Source organism: Oncorhynchus gorbuscha, linkage group LG05, assembly GCF_021184085.1.
Source record: "Oncorhynchus gorbuscha isolate QuinsamMale2020 ecotype Even-year linkage group LG05, OgorEven_v1.0, whole genome shotgun sequence".
NCBI classification, from domain to species: domain Eukaryota; kingdom Metazoa; phylum Chordata; class Actinopteri; order Salmoniformes; family Salmonidae; genus Oncorhynchus; species Oncorhynchus gorbuscha.
Window position 1 is genome coordinate 35,300,575 of NC_060177.1, and position 21,290 is coordinate 35,321,864.

The 21,290-nt window shown below is 42.2% G+C and overlaps 2 protein-coding genes across 5 annotated transcripts in view; both read left to right on the forward strand.

Moving 5' to 3' along the window:
• LOC124035872 (anoctamin-1-like) overlaps positions 1 to 7,798 on the forward strand; it is a 66,025-nt gene extending 58,227 nt beyond the window's left edge. For all 4 annotated transcript variants that reach the window (XM_046349684.1, XM_046349681.1, XM_046349683.1 and 1 more), the window contains 2 exons: positions 4,802 to 4,907; positions 5,067 to 7,798. In XM_046349684.1, coding sequence (XP_046205640.1) covers positions 4,802 to 4,907; positions 5,067 to 5,279 — 319 coding nt within the window. In that variant the 3' untranslated portion in view covers positions 5,280 to 7,798. The remainder of the gene's footprint in view (positions 1 to 4,801; positions 4,908 to 5,066) is intronic.
• A 620-nt stretch (positions 7,799 to 8,418) lies between these two features.
• LOC124034867 (FAS-associated death domain protein-like) lies at positions 8,419 to 10,612 on the forward strand. Its single transcript, XM_046348278.1, has 3 exons — positions 8,419 to 8,427; positions 8,723 to 9,053; positions 9,491 to 10,612. Exons 1-3 carry the CDS (start codon positions 8,419 to 8,421, stop codon positions 9,778 to 9,780), a joined length of 630 nt encoding a protein of 209 aa, XP_046204234.1. The 3' UTR covers positions 9,781 to 10,612.
• The last annotated feature ends 10,678 nt before the right edge of the window (positions 10,613 to 21,290 follow it).

Below are 21,290 nucleotides of genomic sequence, written 5' to 3' on the forward strand. Positions count from 1 at the left end.
GATGGAGAGCATTTGTGAACAGCAGTTTTCAGTTCTTTCCACAGATTCTCGATTGGATTCAGGACTGGACTTCTAACACCTGGATATGTTTATTTTTTAACCATTAACCATTCCATTGTAGATTTTGCTTTATGTTGTGGATCATTGTCTTGTTGGAAGACAAATCTCCGTCCCAGTCTCAGGTCTTTTGCAGACTCCATCAGGTTTTCTTCCAGAATGGTCCTGTATTTGGCTCCATCCATCTTCCCATCAATTTTAACCATCTTCCCTGTCCCTGCTGAAGAAAAGCAGGCCCAAACCATGATGCTGCCACCACCATGTTTGACAGTGGGGATGGTGTGTTCAGGGTGATGAGCTGTGTTGCTTTTACGCCAAACATAACGTTTTGCATTGTTGCCAAAAAGTTCAATTTTGGTTTCATCTGACCAGAGCACCTTCTTCCACATGTTTGGTGTGTCTCCCAGGTGGCTTGTGGCAAACTTTAAACAACACTTTTTATGGATATCTTTAAGAAATGGCTTTCTTCTTGCCACTCTTCCATAAAGGCCAGATTTGTGCAATATACGACTGATTGTTGTCCTATGGACAGAGTCTCCCACCTCAGCTGTAGATCTCTGCAGTTCATCCAGAGTGATCATGGGCCTCTTGGCTGCATCTCTGATCAGTCTTCTCCTTGTATGAGCTGAAAGTTTAGAGGGACGGCCAGGTCTTGGTAGATTTGCAGTGGTTTGATACTCCTTCCATTTCAATATTATCGCTTGCACAGTGCTCCTTGGGATGTTTAAAGCTTGGGAAATATTTTTGTATCCAAATCCGGCTTTACACTTCTTCACAACAGTATCTCAGACCTGCCTGGTGTGTTCCTTGTTCTTCATGATGCTCTCTCCGCTTTTAACGGACCTCTGAGACTATCACAGTGCAGGTGCATTTATACAGAGACTTGATTACACACAGGTGGATTGTATTTATCATCATTAGTCATTTAGGTCAACATTGGATCATTCAGAGATCCTCACTGAACTTCTGGAGAGAGATTGCTGCACTGAAAGTAAAGGGCTGAATAATTTTGCACACCCAATTTTTCAGTTTTTGATTTGTTAAAATAGTTTGAAATATCCAATAAATGTCATTCCACTTCATGATTGTGTCCCACTTGTTGTTGATTCTTCACAACAACAAAAAATACAGTTTTATATCTTTATGTTTGAAGCCTGAAATGTGGCAAAAGGTCGCAAAGTTCAAGGGGGCCGAATACTTTCGCAAGGCACTGTATAGTGTACATATTGACATAGTAATTGTATTTATTTATTTCAACTTTATTTAACCAGGTAGGCTAGTTGAGAACTAGTTCTCATTTACAACTGTGACCTGGCCAAGATAAAGCACAGCAGTTCGACACATACAACAACACAGAGTTACACATGGAATTAACAAAACATACAGTCAATAATACATTAGAAAAAAAGAAAACAAAAAATGTATATACAGCATGTGCAAATGAGGTAAGATATGAGAGGTAAGGCAATAAATAGGCCATGGTGGCGAAGTAAATTACAATATAGCAATTAAACACTGGAATGGTAGATGTGCAGAAGATTAATGTGCAAGTATAAGTACTGGGGTGCAAAGGAGCAAGATAAATACATAAATACAGTATGGGAATGAGGTAGTTGGATGGGCTGTTTACAGATGGGCTATGTACAGGTGCAGTGATCTGTGAGCTGCTCTGACAGCTGGTACTTAAAGCTAGTGAGGGAGATATGAGTCTCCAGCTTCAGTGAAAAATATATACAAGTATATAACAAAAGGGAAACACTCATATTAAACACCAATGCTTTATATATATATTATTATATATTCACTAAGTTGATGGTTTAGATAATGTTTTACAGCTTTGTCGTTCTATAAAAAAAATAATCATCATTATTTCATATATTTCACAGGTGATAAGGCCACACAGAGGGCCAAAGATATTTGCAGACACCTGTAATAGTCTGTTTTGTGATAGATTACATATAATCCTTGAATGAAATCAACATTCTAGTTGTATACTGGTAAACTATACTATACTGGTTTCCAGTAATATATTGTCCCTTTGCAACCCTTCTCAAGACTCAAGAACATTCATATCAACCACACGGTGGCACTATAACGGCCACATGTTTTGTTACTTTCAGTTAGTCTAGGTTGAATTGGGCGCGGATATACAGACACACCTTGTTCACAAAATTGATGACATATTTCACGCACTGAGAGTTGAGCAGGGACGAACAGATTGGGTTCAGTCAGTTCAGTCAGTCATCCTAATGATCCTTCCCCAGCTAGCTAGTTTATGCTTGTGGCTAGAAAATTCAGTGCTAATTTAAAACTTGTCTGCATTGTGGGGACTTGGGAGAGTGTCCAGAATCATTCTGTTTTAATCAGAGTAATTGTTTGTTTTTCCCTTCCCAAATATAGATGTTAATGCTGTAGTTGTACATTTTGGGTGAAAATCACTCCAATAAATGGGTTTTAGCTGTCACACTGGCGTGATGATATTGGCCACACTATCGAGCTACTTCCCTCAGCAGTGCTTTGCAGTGGGCAAGCGGGAGAGAAGGAAACACTGTGCACAATGATTTATATACTCTGAACAAAAATATAAACGCAACATGTAAAGTTTTGGCCCCATGTTTCATGAGCTGAAATAAAAAATCCTAGACATTTTCCATATGCACAAAATGCTTATTTCTCTCAAATTTTGTGCAAAAATGTGTTTACATCCATGTTAGTGAGCATTCCTCCTCTGCCAAGATAATCCATCAACCTGACAGGTGTGGCATTTCAAGAATCTGATTAAACACCATGATCCTTAAATAGGTGCACCTTGTGCTGGGGACAATAACAGGTCACTCTAAAATGTGCAGTGTTGTCACAAAACACAATGTCACAGATGTCTCAAGTTTTGAGGAAGGGTGCAATTGGCATGCTGATTGCAGGAATGTCCACCAGAGCTGTTGCCAGAGATTTGAATGTTCATTTCTCTACCATAAGCTGTCATTTTAGAGAATTTGGCAGTACGTCCCACCGGCCTCACAACCGCAGACCATGTGTAACCATGCCAGCCCAGGACCTCCACATCCGGCTTCTTCACCTGCAGGATTATCTGAGACCAGCCACCTGGACAGCTGGTGAAACTGGGGGTTCACACAACCAAAATAATTCAGCACAAACTGTCAGAAACCGTCTCAGGGAAGCTCATTTGCGTACTCGTGGTCTTCGCCAAGGTCTTGACTTGACTGCAGTTCGGCGTCGTAACATACTTCAGTGGACAAATTATGAATCCCAGTTTCAACAGTACCTAGCAGATGGCAGACAGCGTGTATGGCTTCGTGTGGGCGAGCGGTTTGCTGATGTCAACATTCTGAACAGAGTGCTCCATGGTGGCGGTGAGGTTATGGTATGGGCAGGCATAAGCTACGGACAAGGAACACAATTGCATTTTAATCGATGGCAATTTGAATGCACAGAGATACCATGACAAGATCCTGAGGCCCATTTTCGTGCCATTCATCCGCTGCCATCACCTCATGTTTCAGCATGATAATATACAGCACGATGTCACAAGGATCTGTACACAATTCCTGGAAGCTGGAAATGTCCTGCATATTCACCAGCTATGTCACCAATTGAGCATATTTGGGATGCTCTGGACCTACGTTTATGACAGCGTGTTCCAGTTCCCGCCAATATCCAGCAACTTCACACAGCCATTGAAGAGGAGTGGGACAACATTTCACAGGCCACAATCAACAGCCTGATCAACTCTATGCGAAGAAGATGTGTGGCGCTGCATGAGGCACACCAGATACTGACTGTTTTTTTAAAGGTATCTTTGACCAACAAATGCATATCTGTATTCCCAGTTGTGGAATCCATAGATTAGGGCCTAATGAATTTATTTCAATTGATTGATTTCCTTATATGAACTGTAACTCAGTAAAATCTTTGAAATTGTTGCATGTTGCGTTTATATTTTTGTTCAGTGCATATGTACACACTAGATGACTGACAGAGTGCGCTGCTTTGAAGCCCCCGCACATCCGTCTTGACGCTACCCCACCATTGTAAAAAAAAAAAACATTTATTAATGTCTACATTTTTTTGCCATGTTTATGACATAACACCTTAATGCATATTCTTAAATTATATTATTTGAGCGAAACATAAAATAAAATAAATATTTAAAATATTTTCCTTAAAGTAGCTAACGTACCTACCGCCAGCGATACAGCTGACCGGTGGGAAGCAACATTGGTAACTGGGAAAAACCTCGATATAACACTGTTGCTCTAGTCATTCACACCGACTTGTCATTACGTTAGCTTATTGGCATGTCACGGTGACATCCAGATGGTAACCAATACTGCAAGTTTTTTCTCCCTCGCCCATCGAAAAAAACACAACTTTCTTTTAAAAGTTTTAACTACAGCTGTGTTGCTGTTGTTGCCAGCTAGCCAGCATCAACTAGCTAGCTGGGAAGGGCTCATCAGGACGACTGACTGAACCGAATCCATTCGTCTCCAGTCGACTCTCGTCATCAATTTGGGCACCAGGCGTGTCCGGATAACCTCTCCCGTTTGAATTGTTGCCACTAATTTTCCCAAGTGGGGGCGCTGCATCATTCGTGGGGGACGACATGTTTACTGTGCCTTGTTTCAAATAGGTGTTACGTCATGAGAATGTGTGTGAAGTCTATCATACTGGTTGGATGCGTTGTCATTTATAGTAAATAATTTTGCCAATTCAATCCCCTCTCCAGATACAAGGACTACAGAGAGACACCATGGTCCAACACACCCTATGACCTCTCCAAAGAGTTCTGGGCTATACTGGCTTGCCGGCTGGCCTTTGTCATCGTTTTTCAGGTCAGACACCTACACAAAAACAAACATGAATCATTGAGGGTTCAATCTTTTTATGCTGAAAACATTTTGTCATATCCTTTTGAATAACTGTTTTTGGTTATTTTATTGAAGGAATTGTGAAAGAAATGCCCTGATCCGTACCGTCTTGTCTCCTTCTAGAACGTGGTGATGCTGATGAGTGACTTTGTTGACTGGCTGATCCCAGACATCCCCAAGGACATCAGTCTGCAGATCCACAAGGAGAAGATCCTGATGGTGGAGCTCTTCATGAAGGAGGAAGAGGGCAAAAAGCTCCTCCGAGACAGCCACGCCAACCAAAGTCCTCTTCAGCCCCGCTCTCGCCCTGCCTCACATACACCTTCTAACTGCTAGTGCCCTGGTGGGTGGCTCCATCTGCCCGTTCATCTGGTCTGTTCAAAAACCTTCAGCCCCCCTTGTCTGGACTTGGACACTCCACATACACAGTGGCCTACTCAAGAAAAGAGGGAGGCAGCTATTGGCAGGCTTCTGCACGTGCACCCTTTCTGACTTATAGCAAGCCATTGCCCAACCTTTGGTGAACCAGGTATCAGGCAGAAGGCTCAGAGGGCTGTTTTTCTCTTTTGCACAAAAATGATACAATGCAGGAAAACATGTAGATCTTTTTTGAATATGCAATTTTGCTAGCTAATGTTTTTATTTTGAAACGTTTGCCTTTTTAAGATTCTGAGATCAGGTAAAGGAGCTTGCCATTCTGCTTGTTTACCATGCCAATTTTCCCTTATGTCATGTGTTTTATGTCCTGTTTGTTATTATACTAATTCATATCTATCATGGGCTAGGTTTCCATCCAATTGGCGACAGATTTTCATGCAAATATTCTACAATCCGCATAAAAACAAGATGCACATTTTCCCACCAGAGATGTTTCCATCAAATGTACGTGTTGCAGATGAAAGTATGTGCATGATGACTTAGTGCACATAAAAATATATTTTGCAGTTCAATTCCCACATACCGAACACAAAATAGCTTACAAGTTAAAGGTTTCCATCACATTTTCAAATTTACTCAATGTTTTCCTCACAAAAAAAAATGTTACGTTATATAGGGAGTATGCAAGTGCGCTCTAGCCAACGAATATGCGCGCTGTTGACTAGACTGCTCATATAGCCTACGCGATGATATTATCATGGACAAAAGAGCGAGATTACTTTTATTTGTCAAACAGCAGCCAAGCATCGATGATCATGTCAACAACTATTTCAAGGAGACGAAGAAGGTATTTTGTCAGCCCATTTTGTATATAATTTGTGAGTAAACAATACTTTTTAATGCATATCCAACACATTGTCTATATTGAATCCTATCAATATACACAATCTACAAAACATTATTGACTTGCACCCCCTTTTGCCCTCAGAGCAGCCACAATTTATCAGGGTATGGACTCAACAAGGTGTCGAAAGCATTCCACAGGGTTACTGGCCCATGTTGACTCCAATGCTTCCCACAGTTGTGTCAAATTGGCTGGATGTCCTTTGGGTGCTGAACCATTCTTGATACACACGGGCAACTGTTGAGCGTTAAAGAAAACAGCAGCGTTGCAGTTCTTGACACACTCAAACCTGTGCGCCTGACACTTACTACCATCCCCGTTCAAAGGCACTTCACTCTATTGTTTTGCCAGTTCACCCCCTGACTAGCACACAAACTATCCACGTCTCAATTGTCTCAAGGCTTAAAAATGATTCTGTAGCATGTCTACTCCAATTTATCTACACTGATTGAAGTGGATTTAACAGGTGACATCAATAAGGGATCATGTCTTTCACCCGGATTCACCTGGTCAGTCTATGTTGTGGAAAGAGAAGGTGTTCCTAATGTTTTGTCCGCTCAGTGTATAGGGTTTGGAAAAGAGGAGAAACGTTCATCCATCTTGTCTTAACACAAGGAAAACAACATTATTAAAAACATTTTAAAAACCTCATGATCAAACCAAGGACATATTTACAAATGAAGCACAGAAACAAACGAGAAAAAAAAAATATATCCTTTGTGGTACCATGTCATGTTTTGCTTGTTTGTGACCACTGTTTCTCATACAGAAGGATCTGTAATTCTATGTCTGTGTTTAGGAATGTGACAGACCTTTGATTTAGTCTCTTCTGATCAAACAGGGAAAAAATGTAGATACTTCACGTGAATAGAATGACATGGAACCTGCCCTCCAGACTGTTGGAATGTATTACATTATTCACAATTAGTAGTTATTATATATTTTATATTTTCAATGATATGTACGATATTTAACTGTCTTCAACTTCTATTTTGTGTGTCTACGGTATTGAAATGTATCAACATTGACCTCTTGCAATATAATATGTTTGTAATATTACATTACTCCTGGATGCATACCCAGGTGTTTGTACTTTGATACTTGTTATATGAGATGTCTTTCCTTTTGCTTATAGAAAGAACTCTGATGGCCATTAACATAGTCTCAGATGTATTTGTTAGGACATTGCAGAATATTGCATCACCTCATATTTTAATTTCTGATTCAAGGACATGTTTTTGTTTTTTTACTACTAATATTGTATGTTCATTGTATGGCTTATAGGCCAATGCTGAATGGCAGCCACAATACCTTGCTTTTGAGCTAGTGGCATCTTATTCCCAACTGATACTTAGATATTTCAATCCTTGATATTCATCTTGGTATACTAGAGCAGTAGAGAAAAACTTGGTGTTTAAATATTTGCCTGAATTGTACAGCAACATTACAACTATATTTGATTAGGATAGTACTATATTTATTTCATATTTCAGGCTTATATTTCCACTAGAGGTCTGTCAGCCTAAAGTAAAAGTTTTAGGATATTTTAATTACAATAAAATAATACAAGTTATGAGAAGTGTATGAGTATTTGTATCATGTGTTCGTTATAGAATTGATGTCTACTGTTAGCAATACAATGTTTTCACCCTGAACATGGAACAAAAGCACCCCCAGTGTAAATCAAAGCAAAGCATTGGCAAGAGCTGTCGTGTGTGTGGGGGGGGGTAAGCAGAGGGTGTACGTGGACATGACTGAGGCTAGGAGAGGATGGGGTAAGGACGTGAGGAGATAATCAACTTTATTTGTTTTTAAGGATATATAGAGATGGTTCAAAGGATCCAGTCAGTGGCAGGGTGGGTGTATATCCCAGATTTTAATGTTGGAGTATGTACGCGGTTAACTGATTGTGTCATTGTATGGGGCAGAGATGATGGCCATGATTGTAGGTTTGAGATGGGTGGAGGAGGTGAAACCACGAGGTGGTGATCTGCTCTGATTCGGCTTCAGTGTTGACTAGTGTGAAGACGGGCAAGTCGAATGCTAGTAGTAAGGCGAGGCAATTTTATTGCATGCATCAGTCAGTAAAGGAAGAGGTGGGGAGTATGGGATGTAGGAGAGAGGAAGTTGTGTGGAGTAGACTATGGTTTTGGCATAGAGGTTTGAATGCCACGTTGTGGCTAATAGGGATACATGAAACAGGTATGTGTAATGAGTGTTTAGTGTTGATTATTTTGTGAATTGTTGTATGACTTAGATATGAATAGATTGTGTGAAAGGGTTAGAGAGGCAGGACAGGGTTGGGGTTTGGGTGGTGTAGTGGGGGGAGACAAGAGGAGGGAAGTGGTGTCTATTGATCTATTTAACTTTCTTTGAGGAACAGGACTAATTAAGAGAATTGAATGTTGCTCGGCCGTGCCTGGCCTCCCACTACAGTACAGTAGGTGGCAGTGTATGAACCTTGAAAGTTGGATGACCTGCCAACCCAATCCCAAAGAAGAAGATATTTACTTGGTTCACTACAGTCAAGATGAGTACGTTTAACAGCATTTTGCTGAAGATTTCAGGTGAACTTGTTGGTGATCAATTGGAGAAAATGAAGTTCCTGTGTAATAAAGAAATAGGAAAAAATCGTCTCGAGAAGATAACCTGTGGCTTACAACTTTTTATGGTCCTAATGGAAAGAAATACACTTGGACCTGACAACACAGTATTTCTAGTTTCGCTTTTGACAGGCATTGGTCGCCTAGATCTTGCGGACAAACTTACCATCTGTGAAAGCCAATATGCTGGATCACCGAATTCTCTTCTCAACGATGAGGAGCAATGTAAATTACGTGGTTTGCCCCACTCCCGAATATTAATGAGAAAATGTTGAAATACCATAGCGTGGGCCATTTTTTATTGGGCTGTGACGCCTGTTTCAACAGTTACTGTAAAGTGTAGGTGTTGCTTAGTCATTCTACAGAGGGAAGTGCCCAATATCTTCTTGAATGTATGTAAGAATGTATCAGAGATCATGGCTACATGTTATCTGGGGAACCCTGTCACAACTGCTATGAAAGATATTAGGCTAAGTTACATTGTCACTATCTTTCTGACAGGCTCTCCCATACAGTAAATGTTTGCCAGTGTATTGTATTTCGTCTGAGGGCAAATATAAAATGCAACTGTATGCCTTGGATAATGTACTGTATATTGTGTTGGAAATATGACTTTTGTAGTGGACTTATTTACATTCCATGGCATCTTCTCCTTTTCCCAGCAAAACTTGACATCGCAACAGAAATGATCACTAACAACATTGGAAGGAAGTGGCGAACATATGGTCGTAAACTTGGTCTGCCAGAGGCCAAACTCGTCCATATCGCGCAGAAGCACCCAAACAACCTGGAAGAGCAAGTGGTGGAGGTTTTGAAGGAATGGCGGAAAAAGCAGAAAGCTGAGGCCAAAACAGACACTTTGATTAAGGCCCTTCGCTCCTGTGATCAGAACTGCACTGCTGATCTGATACAGACAGAACTTGAAAAACTTAATGCCAATGGTGGACAGTGAAAGTGTGACAAACAATCTTCATCTTTTCTTAGGCCTCTTATGTTGTTTAATCAATGGATTATTTATTCATTGCTTTCACAATGAGTTTGGTGCTTTTATACGATTCAGTAAATTCACCACAATTTGTTGGCAATATTGGTATACCAGTATACTCATGGACCAGTATAATTTTATAGAAAGTAGCCCAGTGCACTCTGGGTACATACATTCCTACTACATATTGTAAGGGAATTTGGGAGAAACTTGATTGGACTATAGATATTATAAAATTGTATAGATAATGTGCATTTAAATGTGATATTAATGTATCCACTGTTGAGATTAGTAAACTGGTAAAAGATTAGTAAACTCCCTCAAGCTGGTAAAAATACTTTTCTAATTATTTAATGTTGAAGTAAACTCAAAAATGGATTTGTTTATGATTGTAGTCATGCCATTCCAAATTCAACAAAACCCACAACTGTTTATGTTTGGGGTTACTGTGAACATGTTCCATAGTTGCTGTAATACTTGTCCAAAGCATTTACACGTAACCTAAACCGGCTGCATGCGTGCGCTATCGTGCACAAATTTATTTTGTCCCCTACACCAAACGCGATCATGACACGCAGGTTAAAATATCAAAACAAACTCTGAACCAATGATATTAATTTGGGACAGGTCGAAAAGCATTAAACATGAATGGCAATTTAACTAGGTAGCTCGCACTTGCAAGCTAATTTGTCCTATTTAGCTAACTTGCTGTTGCTAGCTAATTTGTCCTGGGATATAAACATTGAGTTGTTATTTTACCTGAAATGCACAAGGTCCTCTACTCTGACAATGAATCCACACATAAAACGGCCAACCGAATCGATTCTAGTCATCTCTCCTCCTTCCAGGCTTTTTCATCTTTGAACTTTTATGGTGATTGGCATCTAAACGTTCATAGTATTACCACGACGACCGGCAAAACAGTTCGCCTTTCAATCACCCACATGGGTATAACCAATTAGTAGATGGCACGTGGGTACCTGCTTCTATAAACCAATGAGGAGATGGGACAGGCAGGACTTGCAGCGCAATTTTAGTTCTAATTTAGCCCTTGGCATCGCAGACGCTCGTTGCCGCCGCGAGCAGTGTGGGTGCAATAATTGAATAACATGGATTTCTAAATTTATTTTGCGACGCTCGCGCACGCAACGTGTCCGGTCTGGTCAGCATGTTAGAATACTTATGATGAGTAAAGCATGTTGTATGGACACATATTTGGAGAACTGTATTAAAATGGAATTATAGATACAGATGAAGCTTTTGATTTCAATTGATCAGAATTTTTATTGTGATTATTAGAGACAAATTACATTAATAGTTCTACCACTAGAGCTCACTTCACTCCTTCAGCGGAATGATCTTGAGATTATCGGAAGTGAGACCACAGGTATCCAACTGTTTCTATTGGGGGAGGTAAGGTGAAAAAATAGTGATTATTTAACCATACACATAAAGCTATGTCCAGTGTGATATATTCTCCCACCCTCAATGTCACAATTCTTACATTGTTATTAAGCTCTAGATATATTAGAACTGGGGAAGAGGTATCTAGGGCAGAATGAGGAGGTTTGATCTGGTCACGCAGCATTGGCCTAGATTTGGATCATCCAAACCCATGTACAGTAAATTGTTCAGTGTGGCAGTACTCTCAGCAGCCATACAGCCTGTTCAGCCTGTCGATGTCGTTCTTGCTCATCTGGGTCGCCTCGCCAAAAGACACATTGCTGTCGGGGAAGAGCACCGTGGTGGGGTGGTTGTTCTTGGAGAAGGCATACAGTGGGGAGAACAAGTATTTGATACACTGCCGATTTTGCAGGTTTTCCTACTTACAAAGCATGTAGAGGTCTGTAATTTTTATCATAGGTACACTTCAACTGTGTGAGACGGAATCTAAAACAACAATCCAGAAAATCACATTGTATGATTTTTAAGTAATTAATTTGCATTTTATTGCATGACATAAGTATTTGATCACCTACCAACCAGTAAGAATTCCGGCTCTCACAGACCTGTACGTTTTTCTTTAAGAAGCCCTCCACTCCACTCATTACCTGTATTGTAGACCTGCGCAAGGCTGGGATGGGCTACAAGACAATAGGCAAGCAGCTTGGTGAGAAGGCAACAACTGTTGGCGGAATTATTAGAAAATGGAAGAAGTTCAAGATGATGGTCAATCACCCTCGGTCTGGGGCTCCATGCAAGATCTCACCTCGTGGGGCATCAATGATCATGAGGAAGGTGAGTGATCAGCCCAGAACTACACGGCAGGACCTGGTCAATGACCTGAAGAGAGCTGGGACCACAGTCTCAAAGAAAACCATTAGTAACACACTACGCCGTCATGGATTAAAGTCCTGCAGCGCACGCAAGGTCCCCCTGCTCAAGCCAGCGCATGTTCAGGCCCGTCTGAAGTTTGCCAATCACCATCTGGATAATCCAGAGGAGGAATGGGAGAAGTTCATGTGGTCTGATGAGACAAAAATAGAGCTTTTTGGTCTAAACTCCACTTGCCGTGTTTAGAGGAAGAAGAAGGATGAGTACAACCCCAAGAACATCATCCCAACTGAAGCATGGAGGTGGAAACATCACTGGTTGAATTGCTGCAAAGAAACCAGTACTAAAAGACACCAATAAGAAGAAAATACTTGCTTGGGCCAAGAAACATGAGGAATGGACATTAGACTGGTGGAAATCTGTCTTTTGGTCTGGAGTCCAAATTTGAGATTTTTGGCGGTGTGGGTGAACGGATGATCTCTGCATGTGTGGTTCCCTGTGTAAATCATGGAGGAGGAGGTATTGTGGTGTGGGGTGCTTTGCTGGTGACACTATCTGTGAGTTATTTAGAATTCAATGCACACTTAACCAGCATGGCTACCACAGCATTCTGCATCAATATCTTATCTGGTTTGGGTTTAGAGGGACTATAATTTGTTTTTCAACAGGACAATGACCCAACACACGTCCAGGCTGTGTAAGGGCTGTTTTACCAAGAAGGAGAGTGACGGAGTGCTGCATCAGATGACCTGGCCTCCACAGTCCCCAAACCTCAACCAAATTGAGATGGTTTGTGATGAGTCGGACCAGAGAGTGAATTTGTTTAACACTTTTTTGGTTACTACATGATTCCATATGTGTTATTTCATAGTTTCGATGTCTTCACTATTATTCTACAATGTAAAAATAAAGAAAAACCCTTAAATGAGTAGGTTTTCGAAAACTTTTGACCAGTAATCTATAACACAGGTTTCTATCCATGACCCTCCATCTTCACCTAAAACGCAACGCATCCTCCTCCAGTGAACCCAGGTTTAATGTTGCAAAACTACAGTTCCCTAAGATAAAACCTACCTTCCACCTTAAGCTGCAGAACCGCTTCTCTGTTCAAGCCCACAATATATCAACCAATCCAGAGAAGATCTTCAAGAACGACATCACTAAAGCAGCTGGAAAGATATTTGGGCACAAAATAACAAAGGAGGACATCTCAGGAGTATACGTGAGGCCAGAAGAGTGTACTGTGGCGTACAGCAGGTCAGCCACCATTTGGAGACTTGTTGAGGCCTGGTGACAGACGGTGTAAACATCATGAGGCGATGGCCCCATCTGCTGGACGTGCCAGGTCTCGACGGGCTCTCTGCCCAGGACTAATTGGGGCTGATTGGGGAGTTTGTGAGTAATCAAGGGCTGATTGCTCACCAGCTGTACAAGCCCCATAAAGCTGCCAGAAGGGCAGCACACAGGAGAGAACTGGGGGAAGTAAGGTGACTTCTGTGTAGTTGGAGACGGTTGTGTACCCGACAAGATACAGCAAGACCCGGAGCTCAGAAGACGGTATCCCGCAGAGGGTCTCATGGGGGAGACCTTTCTTTTGATTTATTATTTAATAAACACCCTTGAAGCCGAGCTAATCATACACTGTCCGTGTCTGATCTGTGTAAAAGTCTTGACGAAACCCCCTGGTGTGCCAGAGGACATAAATACAGAAGGCTGAACTCCTTGTGCCAGAAGTACAAACAGAAGTGGCATGACATTGCTGATGAAGCCAAGGCTGCCTCTAAGGCAAGCAACTATTGAGCTCTTTACAAAACCCTCCGGGTTCTCACTGGGAAGACTACAATTCAACACAGCCCACAAATGTTTCTGTTTTGGGTTACTGTGAAGATGTTCCATAGTTGCTGTAATACTTGTTCAAAGCATTATTATACTTATGTTGAGTAAAGCGTGTTGTATGGACACATATTTGGAGAACTGTACTGAAATGGAATGATCAACAGATTAGCTTTTGATTTCAGTTGATCAGATTTGTATTGTGATTATTAGAGGTCGCACAGCCTTGATGTTTTGAAGCAAATGTCATTCTAATAGTTCTACCAGCGGAATGATCTTGAGTCCATCGGAAGTGAGACCACAGGTATCCAACTGTTTCTATTGGGGGGAGAGGAGAAAAAAATAGTGATTATTTAGTCATACACATAAAGCTATGTCCAGTGTGATATATCCTCCCACCCTCAATGTCACAATTCTTACATTGTTATTAAGCTTTAGATATATTAGAGCTATGTTAGCCCCCTCGTTCCACCGAGGGGGTGGAACGAGGAGGTTTGATCTGGCCACTCAGCATTGGCCTAGATGTGAATCATCCAAACCCATGTACAGTAAATTGTTCAGTTTGCCAGTAATCACAGCAGCCATACAGCCTGTTCAGCCTGTCGATGTCGTTCTTGCTCATCTGGGTGGCCTCGCCGAAAGACACGTTGCTGTTGGGGATGGGCTCCATGGTGGGGCGGTTGAAAGGACACTGAGGAAGGGATGGAACGTCACGTATAATAGGACCATCAATAGGACCATCAATTATGTTCTCCCAGGAGACGTGGTTGTACGGTCGCTGTGGGTCTGCTCGTGGTTAAAGCCCAGGGCATGGAGGAGCTCATGCCGGACGGTGCTGTGGTACTGGCAGCCCTGACGGGCCAGAGACACAGTCTGGGCGTTACCCTGAACGGCCAACATAGGAGTAGCATCTGGGGAGAAGAGCAGAGCAGAGGGTCAAGGTGCACTAATCCAATGCCAGAAATAGGACCTACCCTAATCATCTAGTTTATTGTAAGGGTTTTAGGAAACCTCCGGGTAATGAGTTCATAAGAGATAAAAGTGGTGGGGGATCACCTGACGGTGCAGGTTTGCAAAAACAAATATTGGATGGATTATGATCCTCAAAGGGAAATTCAACAACGTATGTATTGATGTGATATTCGAATTGTTCAATCGTGTTATTGAAATTTAGGCTCACAATTTAGTCCCTCTCGTCCTGGCGCTGGAAGAAGGGGACCTTTTTTTGTTTTTATTATTTATATGCTTGGTAATGTGAGATAGTGCCGAAACAGTTTTTTCTCACCTTCGAACTTTGGATGACAACGTGAAAAAGTACAGACAATGACAAAGGAGAATACATGTAAAATTAACATAGAATATATGAACTCATGAAGAACGCAATACATGAATAATACATTGAGCTCCAAAAGTATTGGGACAGTGGCACATTTTTTGTTGTTTTACTCCAGCATTTTGGATTTGAAATGATACAATGACTAAGAGGTTAAAGTGCAGACCGTCAGCTTTCATTTGAGGGTATTTTCATCCATGTCACAATTAGTATACCCCCAAGACATGCTAACTTCTCACCATTACAATAACGGGAGGCTAGCATTTTTGTGGGGGTTATGATATTTGTGCGTCTGTAACTTTCTTACTCATCATTATTCACGATTCAGGATTATCTTTAACCATGGTAGCATCGACATTAATGTAGAAGTGTTTAGAAACATATTATATTCTTATTTACAATAAAAGTGAATCTAACATGACACAATACATTATATACCATTCATTTCTATTGGGCACAAAACAATCTGAAACAACCAAAACAAACAGAAAATGCATGCAACAAATCACACGCTTCACAGTGTGCTAGGAATATGGGACCAAATACTTCTTTAATACACATAATAGACATTTGGACAAAAAGTGCTGTAAATTCTAAACGGTTCCCCCGATATGGATGAATATAACCTAAAATTAAAGCTGACAATCTGCACGCTAACCTCGTAGACATTGTATAATTTCACATTCAAAATGCTGGAGTATATAGCCAAAACTCTAATACCTTTGGAGCTCACTGTATTTATTGTGTGAAGTATTTTTAAGGTCCCAATGTTACTGGGATCCAAGTAGGTCCAAGTGTTACTTTGAATAGGCTGGTCGATTGAGTTTAGCAAAGCAGTGATCTTATGGCATGGTAGCTTCGTATCCTGTGTCACTCACCTCAGTCAGTTCCTCAATCCAGGCAGAGGACACCAGCATCAGGGTCAGGAGACCTACAGTGAACTTGAACACAAACATGGCAGCAAAATGACTGTAGGATAAATACAACCATATAGGGAAAATCATTCAAACCAGCCATATTGTTGGTCATTGAAGCTCACACACATACAGTATGAACACTGAGCACAGTGCTTACCTTAGAGCTCCGAGAAGGTAGTATCACATTTTCATTTCATTTCATTACAGTACAACGGTTTGATTTGTTTGATCGTAGCTAGCTACATAGCTAGCTACATAGCCGTCTTTGTATCAAAGATAATTGTGTAGTCTAGAGCGATTTTCTAGGTTAGCTAACCAGCTATTGTCGTTCTTTTAACGCAACGTAACATAATCAACACTGCTAGCTAGCCAGCTAGCCCCCGAATAGCAGCACTGTAGAAACTATTACACTCAACGGAACGACTTGATTAGTGTAGTGTCAACAACGCAGCCACTGCCAGCTAGCCTACAAAGTCAACAACGCAGCCACTGCCAGCTAGCCTACTTCAGCAGTACTGTATCATTTTAATCATTTTAGTCAATAAGATTCTTGCTACGTAAGCTTAACTTTCTGAACATTCGAGACGTGTAGTCCACTTGTCATTCCAATCGCCTTTGCATTAGCGTAGCCTCTTCTGTAGCCTGTCAACTATGTGTCTGTCTATCCCTGTTCTCTCCTCTCTGCACAGACCATACAAACGCTCCACTCTAATCTGGTGGTCCCAGCACGCACGACCCACGTGGAGTTCCAGGTCTCCGGTAGCCTCTGGAACTGCCGATCTGCGGCCAACAAGGCAGAGTTCATCTCAGCCTATGCCTCCCTCCAGTCCCTCGACTTCTTGGCACTGATGGAAACATGGATCACCACAGATAACACTGCTACTCCTACTGCTCTCTCTTCGTCCGCCCACGTGTTCTCGCACACCCCGAGGGCATCTGGTCAGCGGGGTGGTGGCACCGGGATCCTCATCTCTCCCAAGTGGTCATTCTCTCTTTCTCCCCTTACCCATCTGTCTATCGCCTCCTTTGAATTCCATGCTGTCACAGTTACCAGCCCTTTCAAGCTTAACATCCTTATCATTTATCGCCCTCCAGGTTCCCTCGGGGAGTTCATCAATGAGCTTGATGCCTTGATAAGCTCCTTTCCTGAGGACGGCTCACCTCTCACAATTCTGGGCGACTTTAACCTCCCCACGTCTACCTTTGACTCATTCCTCTCTGCCTCCTTCTTTCCACTCCTCTCCTCTTTTGACCTCACCCTCTCACCTTCCCCCCCTACTCACAAGGCAGGCAATACGCTCGACCTCATCTTTACTAGATGCTGTTCTTCCACTAACCTCATTGCAACTCCCCTCCAAGTATCCGACCACTACCTTGTATCCTTTTCCCTCTCGCTCTCATCCAACACCTCCCACACTGCCCCTACTCGGATGGTATCGCGCCGTCCCAACCTTCACTCTCTCTCCCCCGATACTCTCTCCTCTTCCATCCTATCATCTCTTCCCTCTGCTCAAACCTTCTCCAACATATCTCCTGATTCTGCCTCCTCAACCCTCCTCTCCTCCCTCTCTGCATCCTTTGACTCTCTATGTCCCCTATCCTCCAGGCCGGCTCGGTCCTCCCCTCCCGCTCCGTGGCTCGATGACTCATTGCGAGCTCACAGAACAGGGCTCCGGGCAGCCGAGCGGAAATGGAGGAAAACTCGCCTCCCTGCGGACCTGGCATCCTTTCACTCCCTCCTCTCTACATTTTACTCTTCTGTCTCTGCTGAAAGAAAGCCACTTTCTACCACTCTAAATTCCAAGCATCTGCCTCTAACCCTAGGAAGCTCTTTGCCACCTTCTCCTCCCTCCTGAATCCTCCTCCCCCTCCCCCCCCCCTCCCTCTCTGCAGATGACTTCGTCAACCATTTTGAAAAGAAGGTCGACGACATCCGATCCTCGTTTGCTAAGTCAAACGACACCGCTGGTTCTGCTCACACTGCCCTACCCTGTGCTCTGACCTCTTTCTCCCCTCTCTCTCCAGATGAAATCTCGCGTCTTGTGACGGCCGGCCGCCCAACAACCTGCCCGCTTGACCCTATCCCCTCCCCTCTTCTCCAGACCATTTCCGGAGACCTTCTCCCTTACCTCACCTTGCTCATCAACTCATCCCTGACCGCTGGCTACGTCCCTTCCATCTTCCAGAGAGCGAGAGTTGCACCCCTTCTGAAAAAACCTACACTCGATCCCTCCGATGTCAACAACTACAGACCAGTATCCCTTCTTTCTTTTCTCTCCAAAACTCTTGAAGGGGGGGAAGGTGAGAGGATGAGAATCATCTGAACCAGATGTTTTTTGGGTCAGGTTTAGGGAGCTCCTTTGGCACCTCGGACTCAGTGACGGCCTGCAGGGAGAAACTTTGTAGCGGGGCAGGGAAAAAAGAGGGAGGAGCATTGAGGCTTGGCACATTAGAAGGGATGGGGGATTAGGACATTTTGGATGGTCAAGGAGGCATGGCTGAGTCAAATAGGAATCCTGACACCACTATGAAGTGGTGATTAAAGAGCTCAGTCTTGTGCTCCTTGTCAGTAGCAACCACATCATCAATGTTAAGGGCTGATGGATTGCTAGTTCGTGTCTCTGTTTTTGACCTTGTGGGAGATCTGTCGACGTACCCTTCAGCAGGGCATTGACGGGTTTATTCTCCAGGTCTTTAACCATTTTCCAGAGCTTCTTGGGGTTAGACCCACAGAGAGAGAACTGCTCCTTAAAGTAACTAACTTTGGCCACTCAGGATAGCCTGAGTGCACTTATTTCTCATTTTCCTGAATGAGAGCCAGTCAGCCTGAGTATGCGTGTGCCGAGCCAAATGGAATTCTTGAGGTGGAGTAACTCTTCAAGATCACGGTCGAACCAGGGGCTGAACCTGTTTTTAATTCTCATTTTCTTTATGGGGCGTGTTTGTTAACAATACCACTGAAAATATCAAACAAGATGGTCCAAGCATCTTCGACAAAGGGGATCAAGCTGATTCTATACCAATTTACAGAGGCCAGGTCATGAAGGAAGGCTTGCTCATTAAAGTTTTTAGCAAGTGTCTATTACAAGTCAGGACAAGTTGTTTCACTGAGCAGTTATATGAACACAGGCGGTAAAACAGTGATCACTAAGGTCATTACAGAAAACACAAGACTGATACCTATCAGGATTATTTGTGAGGATAACATCAAGGAGAGTAGCCTTTTCTGGGTGTTTGAAGCCATACCTTGTAGGATTGGTGATAGTCTGAGAAAGATTTAGGGAGTCCCATTGCTTTAGGACTTGTTCAGGTGGTTTAAGCTTGTCCCAGTTTTGGTCACTTAGCAGGACAAATTCAGACTTAGTGTACGGGGCCAGGAGAGAGATCAGGGCAGGTGGGGTACAGGCCGGTGTTGATTGAGGACGATAACACCCAGCAACAGTCAACAAAGAGCCATTTGAAAGTTTAATTCTTAAAACCAGCAAATCAAATTGTTTTGGTGGAGACAACCGAGCACTGAAGGTGTTCCTTGGTAAAAATTGCCACTCCACCACCTTTGGAAGATCTGTTTTACAGAAAAAGGTTATTTTTCGGTAGGTTTTCGGATCTGTCTTACCGAAAAAGGTTATATACTGTCACGCCCTGACCATAGAGAGCCCTCGGGGTTCTCTATGGTGCTTTAGGTCAGGGCGTGACTCGGGGGTGTTTCTAATCGTTAGTACTTCTTTGTTGGTGTGAGTATGGTTCCCAATTGGAGGCAGCTGAAGATCGTTGCCTCTAATTGGGGATCATACTTAGTTTGGTTCTTTCCTACCTGCATTTGTGGGATGTTGTTTGTTTGTGTTTCAGTTAGTGCCTATGTGCGCTCTGTACTGGATGTCCGTTGATTCTTTGTTGTTTTTGTTAAGTTTCACTTTTGTAATAAAGTATGTGGAACTCTATTCACGCTGCGCCTTGGTACGCTTATGTATACGACGATCGTAACATAAACAAGCAAGTTCATACTACATTGCACAGTTCAGGCTTCATCTGATTTATCTATACAGAAACTGCACATCAAGCTCACTGAAAAAGATTTAACCTATGTCAGTCAATAAGTTGTTTAAAAAAAGAAAAATAACTAACGTTTTGGTTAATCGCTCAGCACTACAGTACACTAGTGGTTCCAATTTTAACACTAACTTACTAGCTAGTATATTATCAAAAATTGTGATGACTAGCTAACCCATTTAATCTGTGGTATCTAGATATTAGTGTTAGCAAGTAATGTTAAACACTAGCTAGATATTATTAATATTATTATTATTAGATGGCAGTGGATAACATAACTAGCTAAGACTAACTTGTATAAATCCTGATAATGAGGATAAGAGGTATGTGTAGCTGTGCTATGCTAAATTGTCATATATTCCTCTTCTCTCCCACAGATTCCCATAAGGTCTCAGACTCCAGGATGGGAAAAGAAACAGATGAAGACACAGAAGGGGACCGTGAGACCCTATGTTAGTGTTGTATTTTTAAATAGTTAATCTGTTGTCAATTTATAGTCTGACTTGTAATGTTAAAAAGGGGAGAAAAAGACACCGTAATGTTGAGACAATCATAAACAGCTGCCTCTAATTGAGAACCAATCTAGGCAACCATAGACATAGAAACACCTAGATAGTAAACGACCCCATAAACCTACAAAACCCCTAGACAGTCCAAAAACACATACATCACCCATGTCACACCCTGACCTAACCAAAACCATAAAGAAAACAAAGAATACTAAGGTCAGGGCGTGACAGACAAGGTAGGGCTGGTATACAGAAGATAGCCCTATTTGCTAAAAGACCAAGTCCATATTATGGCTAGAACAACTCAAATAAGCTAACAAAAATGACAGTCCATCAATATTTTCAGACATGAAGGTCAGTCAATCTGGAAAATTTCAAGGGCTTTTAAAGTTTCTTCAAGTGCAGTCGCAATAACCATCAAGCACTATGATGAAACTGGCTCTCATGAGGCCCGAAACAGGAAAGGAAGTCCCAGAGTTACTTCTACTGCAGAGGATAAGTTCATTAGAGTTACCAGCCTTAGAAATTGCAGCCCAAATAAATTCTTCACAGAGTTCAAGT